At 45.6% G+C, this 7762-nt stretch overlaps 2 protein-coding genes across 2 annotated transcripts; one reads left to right on the plus strand and one right to left on the minus strand.

Annotated features, from left to right (window-relative positions):
* Positions 1-382: 382 nt before the first annotated feature.
* LOC148322023 (uncharacterized) lies at positions 383-4570 on the minus strand. Its single transcript, XM_088317198.1, has 4 exons — positions 4424-4570; positions 3744-3927; positions 3051-3154; positions 383-2662 (listed from the first exon to the last, which is right to left on the minus strand). Exons 2-4 carry the CDS (start codon positions 3925-3927, stop codon positions 383-385), a joined length of 2568 nt encoding a protein of 855 aa, XP_088173324.1. The 5' UTR covers positions 4424-4570.
* A 386-nt stretch (positions 4571-4956) lies between these two features.
* Positions 4957-7661, plus strand: phb1 (prohibitin 1). The gene is made up of 7 exons (XM_088316223.1): positions 4957-5111; positions 5522-5624; positions 6126-6287; positions 6390-6532; positions 6619-6735; positions 7116-7211; positions 7296-7661. Exons 2-7 carry the CDS (start codon positions 5540-5542, stop codon positions 7506-7508), a joined length of 816 nt encoding a protein of 271 aa, XP_088172349.1. The 5' UTR covers positions 4957-5111; positions 5522-5539; the 3' UTR covers positions 7509-7661.
* The last annotated feature ends 101 nt before the right edge of the window (positions 7662-7762 follow it).

Genomic DNA, 7762 nt, shown 5'->3' on the forward strand with positions numbered 1-7762 from the left:
GTGACCAAGTGACTGATTTTTGGCAGCCAACCAAAATAACGTTTGTTGACTTTGACTCCCGTCATGTCTGTCACTTATTATTTGAAACATTCCTGTTTTAAGTTTAATATGATAAAAGCACAACAGAAATGTGCTGGTCAAGTGAATAAGTAACTGCAGCGCTTGTGAAAGAGAGCAGGAGAATGTTGAAGTGTCACAAGTGGAACAAAAGGGAAACTAGTTAATGATCAAATCCAGTAAATGTTTACTCGACAACCTTGTCATGTGTTTCGAAGAAACAGTATTATAAAGCAACATCACTCATATAAATGGTTGTAAAAATGTAAACGAGTCATTTCTGTAAATGCGTCTGTGAATAAAGGCTCCTACAAAACTCTAGATTCTAGAGTTTTGTAGGAGCCTTGATGGTGGCGTGCTTGTTGTGACCAGGCAGGCTGAAGTTGAGTTTGCAGTGGTTCATCGTGCCCCGGATGCCCGCCGGTGTCGGTCCGCTGTGGCACACCCGACAATGGACGTGAACGGCATCCAGGCACTTGGTGCACATCACCTCGCCGCACTCGGTCCTGTTCATGGAGGCGCCGGCCTCCCCGCACACGCACATGCCGCCAGGCCGGGGTTCCTTCCGGTCAGACTGTGTGGCTTTGTCATTTTGGGCTGTCGCTGACCAGACGTCGTTCACATTTGCCGAGGTTGCCTTATTGCCGTGGACTGATGTTTTGTGTCTTTCCAAAACGTTTGCCTTTCCCAATTTCTCCTCGATGACGGAGCCTCTCGTGGTTGCCACTTGACTGTTTGCTCCGTTGACAAGTTCAGTCTTAGGATGGTTCTCCTTATGGTTTGCGAGCCTTTCCTGAATTGCAGAATCTACTTGAGTCTCAGAGGGCATTCGAGGAGCGGCCTCGTTTAATCGTCTCCCTGTTGAAGGGCTGGTGCGGTCTTTCTGCTTGTCCGTTTGGGTACCGTCTCCAGAAAAGACCTCCCGCAGTGAGGTGGCCACCTGATAGCACAAGCGTTTAGGACCAATCAGACACAAACTATTCCTCATCACCCGGACGGTAATCTGTGTGAAGCGGCGCCGAACTTCTGAGCAGCAGGCCTGCAAGGTTTCATCTTCCACGTCGCTGACGCCGAGCTCGGACAGGCGAAGCTCATGCACGCAGATATCCGCGCAGACGGTGTCGGCCAGTCCTTGTAAAGCAAGCTGGCACGCCGTGACGGCCGACTGCTCGGAGCCACTGATGCCGATGACCGACTGGATCCTGCCCTGCGATTCTCCCTCATGAAGCTGCAGGTCGCATGTCAGGGCTTCCACTTGGCTGCTGTAGACCTCTTTAATATGAAGCCACAGAATGGAGGACACTAAAACCTCGGCATGGTAGACTTCATGCGGGTCCCTCCGTCTTTGGTCACTCAGGCTAGAGGTCCTGGCCCTGGGCGGAGATGCAGAGGAATTATCTTCAGTCTTCCCAAGTCGCTGCTGAGTTGTTCCTGAAAAACTGTTTGTTCTCTTTGCTATGGGTCCCGTGTGGACTTTTCCCGGCGGTTGCATCGGAGTCATACTCCTCAAGGATCTTTCGGTCTTCACAGGAATGTCTGAGGAGGTTTTACTCCTCATTAATGAGCGCAAAACTCGACTTGGGTCTCCCGCTGCTTCTGATAGCAACTCATGAGTGGAATTCCGACTGGGATTCGAGGTTCCCCGTATGGAGAAGTCACCTGCAGGAGTCCGTAGCGGTGGGCCAGACTCTTTAAATCGAGCAGCCAGATGATAAATTTTGCCACCTTCTGGTTGCCGAACTTGATCCTTCCCAACATCAGGAGTTCTTGAGCCGAACTGAGACCTGGCAAGCATGTCGCGCTCCTCGGCAGCGGTTTGGGGCGAAGTCGGACTTCCGAGGAGACTGGTGACGTTTTCTCTTACCACCGCGCGATGTTCCTGGAGCAGAAATTGTTTGGCCTCGGACACTTCGCTGCGGTCGCCGATGAGGAAAACACAGCTGTCCTCTTCATTGAGAACAAGTTTGGGAAATCGGACATGTAGCGTCTCCATCGCTTGCTGCAGGTCCCCTCTGGGGTCCAGGTCACTCTTGCGTAGTTCAGCCTGACAGATCCTCCTCTCGCTCTCCTGGTAAAGCTCACTTATCGCCGTCCTCGCGCGCTCTATGCGCTCTCGCTCCTGGCCGCCCTCGCTAGTTATGACTTGCAAAAACAAAGTAGTGATCCCCTGATTGGTCACGTCCACCACTTCAACGCCGTGCTGACTCTGCAGGCGCTGGTATTCATGAAAGTAGCGTTTCTGCAGATACCGGAACACGTCTGCATCCACCATCAGAGAGTGGTCCTCGTCTGGGGTGGAAAAACCACCAGTAGAAACTCTTTCATCCACTCTCTCAAAGGGGGTCTTGACCGGAAACTCTGAACGACTCACGGAAGGTCGGCCTGAGCCCAAAAGCTCCCGCGATTGCGGCTCGTCAGGATGGGGGCCAAGCAGCTGCGCCAATACCGACTGTACTTCGGTGTAGGCACCACGCAGTCGGCACAACTTCTTTGTCGAGTCGCAGCTCGTCTCAATATCAGGGCGGTTCCCGAGAAGACGAGTCAAAGCACTTCTACCCTCGGGAATCTGACTGTAGTCCACAGTCGCCGTTAGACTTATGATGACCTTGGAGAGATGCGGAAAAACACACATTTAGGTCTTCCTGAAATACTTTTTCTCTTTGTCACCTCTTAGTAACTGTCATGGGATTTTTTTTTTTATTCAAACCCTGCGTTACATTCAATTAGCAACACGAAATATGATATGCATGTCTATCATGAGTAGACTCACAAAACAACGTCACGCCCGAAAAGGCAAAAAGGAGACATCCGTTTTGCCTTGAACACTCATTCGTGGGCCTTTTGGCTATTTCCAAGGATTATTCAAGACAACGCCTCTGAGATTTTCATCCAGTTCCGAACACATTTGAGCAAAATATACTTGAGCAAACGTACGAGAACGATAAATTATTCTGCTGCGGATGGTGAATAGTGAATGATGGATTTCCACAAACCTTGTTAGGATCCAGACTTTGGCGATGTTCGCTGACAGACAGAACGTACTCCTTCCCGTCCACTCTGAGAGTGTGATGGCCGAGTTGAATCACTTTCTGGGCCACTAAGAAATTTGTCAATGTGAGTGTGACTTTAAGGAGACTTTGCTTTTTTTTTCATAATCTTAAACAGTTTTTCAGCTGTCTTAAGAATAATATGTTCCACAATACATCCCTATTAAGTTCTTTCACCATTGCATTTATTGTAGTTCTATGACTTCTTCTGCTGTTTTCTTAGAAACTAATAAGTTTTTAAATCAACATTTCAGACTTTATTATTGTAGAATTGTGTTTCCCGCAACTCTATTTTCAGTAAAATACAAGGTTTTATTATGTCACAATATGTGATTTAAATATTTCACCTTTTTGTATTTATAAATCAAATTTTCATGACTTTTGCCATGTAAAATCCAACATCACTCTTCTTGAATTATTACTTTTTAACTTCATGGTGCACTTTTTTGTAAGAGACAGTGTTGAGGTGAATTGCCCTCAACATTACTACCGCCACCAACCAAACATTTATTAGATAAACTTTTTTTTTTTTTTTTTTGCTTTTACAGTCTACGCGCCCCTTAGACCGCAGATCCAGAAGATAAACATGTTAAGACCTGTGCGATCTTGGTGGAGGTCTGCACCGAATCTCACACTGACCTCCACTGTCTTCAAACCGGATCAGGGCACAGTTGGGTTTTGTCTGATCAACTGTAACAGACTCTATTTCCCCTCCGCCGTTTCTGGATCGCAGGAAGTAGACGGTTAATTTATCGATCAGCCGCTCTCCTTCAACATCTGCGGGCAGGCCACTCACTCGCACAGTCCTGCTCGCCTCTGCCATCTGCTGACAGACCACACAAGCACTCACAACAATAGAATCGAATTTTATTTATTTGCAATTGCCCGTGATGGTGTTGCCTATCAAAATAAGGAATAACATAACAGTGAGAGTGGTAACAGCAATCTGTATGATGTAGTGCAAGAGTAGAGCCAAACTGATAACATTTTGAAAAATGAATAAATTCAGACTGGACATAACATTGATTGACACTTTTCAAACAGCATTTGTATTTTATGTTATATTGCAGGTGTACCTAATGTTGTGGCCATTGCGACTTTTATGACAGGCATTTGGCAGTGGCACACAAAACACACCTTCTAGTTGTTAAAAAAGCTACTACAACTTTCTTGTACTATTTGCTCCATTTGCGAAAAAACGTGCATGGTTATAGATGCTGTCCAATGCAGGAAGTGAGACAAAACACGTCTCATCACCTAATCCCAAAACGGCGTTTTAAGTCTAACTAACTGCCCAATAAATAAAAGCTACGTTTTACCTTCAAGTGTGTATCTGTTACCTTACAGAGACTTTGCGGTGGGTTATATTAATCCGTTTTTAGAGCCCGCCGAACACTCGTGCCAAGCGTACTAAAGTGAAACTGTGATTTGGCTTGTCCGCGATAGGGGGCGATCGAGTGCATTCGTTTAGCCTAGCAAAGCCTGTTCTGACGCGTAGAAAAGTTAAGCTTCGAAAATTTCGTTTGTTTGCTCCAAAACAAAAAACTCTTCATTGTTTTAGTTTCGTGAAAAAAATTACTAAAATAATTTAAAGACGAAAACAAAATGAACCAGAAGTCATTGAAAAGTGCTTTTTATTAACCGTAAAGGGAGCCAGTGCGAGAAATGTCACATATATATATATATATATATATATATATATATATACAATTTTAGAAATATATCATAAATTTACGAAAAATTGTCGCAGTTACTTTACACCCTCGACCTTACTTACCGGCAAAAGCAAATTGATACTTTTAACATCGTACAGCAGAAGCTGTTTTACACTACATCAAAAACCGGAACACGTCGGGAGAGGAATAGATAGGTTAAAAACGTAGAAGAAGAACCCTAGCCAATCGGATGCCATGTTACTTCAGCCGACGCGCATGCGCACTCAACCGGCTATTTCATGTGCTGCACGTCGTGTCCGGTGGAGGTCATAGACGCTTGAGCAAAACGCAGGTGAGTTATGACACATGCTTCATTAGATTTGCTACAACGATAAGTGATTGTTTACTGACTTCAGAATGTTTCAATGTGTTGTGTGTAATTAATATTCCATCTTTCCGGGTAAAGTAGGCCAACTTCCTCGGTAGCCCATTAGCAAGAAATAAGCGTTCTGTTCCTGCCCGTGCTGGTTACGAATTGCTTCACTTGAGGTTATTTTGTTTTTCTATTTCGAGTGTAAGCGATGCATATTTTGTGTCACTTAAAACGTTTTTGTTCTCGTATTTGGTCCCCCACTAGCTGTGTTACTAGCTAGCTAATAAGTAAAGTAATCGCTAGCCAGGTTGACGCTAAAGTCAACAATCCGTGGCCTCGGAATGAATAAACATGCTTTGAAAATCAACTTGTCTTCTTTCCTTTTGCAGTCCATTTAGATTTCCACAATGGCCAAGCTATTCGAGTCTATTGGTAAATTGGGGCTGGCGCTGGCCATAGGTGGGAGTGTTGTGAACTCTGCCCTTTTCAATGGTGAGGAACTCTAGGTGCTTTTTTATTATTAAATAAAAATAATGTCATGATTTCAGCTTCTCAAGACCTCTCTCGCCGGTAAACGCTGTTATCAGTATGTTTTTTCTTAATTGCCATGCAATCTCTCTAATCTCGTTGCACACTTGAGTACAATGACAATAAAGGGATTTCTATTCTATTCTAATGGAACCCAAATAAATTATAACTCCCCATATTTTGATGACAACTGGCAGACATGACTGAAAACAGTTTGCAGTTATGTTTTTAGCTACACGCTATGACTTTAGTATCTGTATACTGTGCAACCAGTCCCTTTTTTAATATGCTTGGATAGCGACTGCATGGTTGTGGCACGATTCTGAAACATGGAAACATTGTGCTTACTACACAGACAGACAGAGCTGTTAACATCACACATAAAGTTGACTTTGAGGGATGTTTTTCCAAAATCACAATTTTCTTTCTGTCCGTTAACTCCTTCTATTCGTCTTCCCGTGTCAGTTGATGCCGGGTACCAGGCGGTGATTTTTGATAGGTTCCGGGGCGTGCAGGATTCAGTCGTCAGCGAGGGCACTCACTTCATCATTCCGTGGGTGCAGAAGCCCATCATTTTTGATTGTCGCTCCCGTCCCCGAAACGTGCCCGTCATCACAGGAAGCAAAGGTACTGTATGTCGCTAGCCTTACCCTGAAAGTAACAATGCATTGATGTGCTGTAGCCTTCACCTTCCTCTGTAGGTTAGTATGTGATACTTCTCTCCCACAGATCTGCAGAATGTCAACATCACATTACGAATCCTCTTCCGGCCGGTGAGCACTCAGCTCCCTCGCATCTACACTAGCATTGGCGAGGACTACGACGAAAGAGTTTTACCTTCCATCACCACAGAGGTGCTGAAGGCTGTAGTGGTACGTCATTTTAATTTGACTTATTGGGGCCAGTTTGGGAATATTTGTTTTGCAAAACTGACACATAATGGTTTGGTCTTTTTAAGGCTCGTTTTGATGCCGGCGAGCTCATCACGCAGAGGGAGCTGGTCTCTCGCCAGGTCAGCGAGGACCTCACAGAAAGAGCCTCCACCTTCGGCCTCATCTTGGATGACGTTTCATTGGTAGGAAGAAATTGGCACTACCTCATCCATCATGATTAAGCAACCACAGATTAGAGTGGAACTTAAGTTTGCTGGTCTTATCAATTTTTGGGTAGCTGTCGACTTTTTGGGAACAGTTCACGGTAGGTCCGTGTTTGTTCCCAGTGCACAAAGTGAGGGCTTTAAAGGCATGCTTGGATGACTTTGGTGGGGAAACTTTTTAGGGATGAATTATAACTAGCGGGGGAATGCTAGGTGCTAAGCAACCTGCTGTGCGCCAGCTAGCGCAGCTAAACATGGTTCGGAGACGCTCCTCTAAGTCAATAAACATGCCCACCACTTGCTGTAGTCCTTGCTTTGCGTGAGGATGGGTATTTAACAGTGGATTTGTATTCTTACAGACACACTTGACATTTGGCAAGGAGTTCACAGAGGCTGTGGAGATGAAGCAGGTGGCCCAGCAGGAGGCCGAGAGGGCTCGATTTGTTGTGGAGAAGGTACTTCCTCTCACTATTTGCTCGTTGGTGGGATGAAGATGCGTAGATTGAACCATCCATCAAATGTTTTTTTTTTTTTTCCAGGCGGAACAATTAAAACAGGCTGCCATCATCTCAGCTGAGGGCGACTCGCAGGCGGCCCTCCTCATTGCCAATTCCCTCATGGAGGCCGGTGACGGCCTGGTGGAGCTGCGCAAACTGGAGGCAGCCGAGGAAGTCGCCTTCCAGCTGTCTCGCGCGCGGAATGTCACGTACCTGCCGTCCGGGCAGGGCACGTTGCTTCAGCTGCCCCAGTGATGATGTCCGTATCTGTGTAAACGATATTCAGTCGACCATGTGAGAGAATTGTTTAGGACTCGCCTTTACAGCTACTCATGTCTTTAGCGTGTGGGTGTAAAAACGTATAAAGTACCATATTCCTCAAGAACAATAAAACATGACTTTCTACCGCCCTGTAGTCACGTGACTCATGTCCAGAAAATTTCCATTGCTCGTCATTATATGTTTTGCCACAAGAGGGGGCTGTTTTGTGCAATACTAAGGAAGTTTAT

This window comes from Idiotropiscis lumnitzeri, chromosome 15 (genome assembly GCF_059441095.1).
Source record: "Idiotropiscis lumnitzeri isolate Australia: NSW breed Sydney's pygmy pipehorse chromosome 15, RoL_Ilum_1.0, whole genome shotgun sequence".
NCBI classification, from domain to species: Eukaryota; Metazoa; Chordata; class Actinopteri; order Syngnathiformes; family Syngnathidae; genus Idiotropiscis; species Idiotropiscis lumnitzeri.

What these genes read in the sequence shown, in the direction of transcription:
- LOC148322023 (XM_088317198.1), bottom strand. Translation starts at nt 3,927, where the DNA reads ATGGCAGAGGCGAGCAGGACTGTGCGAGTGAGTGGCCTGCCCGCAGAT. An exon ending in CCGGTTTGAAGACAGTGGAG is followed by an intron (nt 3,155 to 3,743) that starts GTCAGTGTGAGA and finishes CAAATTTCTTAG; the next exon opens with TGGCCCAGAAAGTGATTCAA. An exon ending in AAAGTCTGGATCCTAACAAG is followed by an intron (nt 2,663 to 3,050) that starts GTTTGTGGAAAT and finishes CATCTCTCCAAG; the next exon opens with GTCATCATAAGTCTAACGGC.
- phb1 (XM_088316223.1), top strand. Translation starts at nt 5,540, where the DNA reads ATGGCCAAGCTATTCGAGTCTATTGGTAAATTGGGGCTGGCGCTGGCC. An exon ending in GAACTCTGCCCTTTTCAATG is followed by an intron (nt 5,625 to 6,125) that starts GTGAGGAACTCT and finishes TTCCCGTGTCAG; the next exon opens with TTGATGCCGGGTACCAGGCG. An exon ending in CTCGATTTGTTGTGGAGAAG is followed by an intron (nt 7,212 to 7,295) that starts GTACTTCCTCTC and finishes TTTTTTTTCCAG; the next exon opens with GCGGAACAATTAAAACAGGC.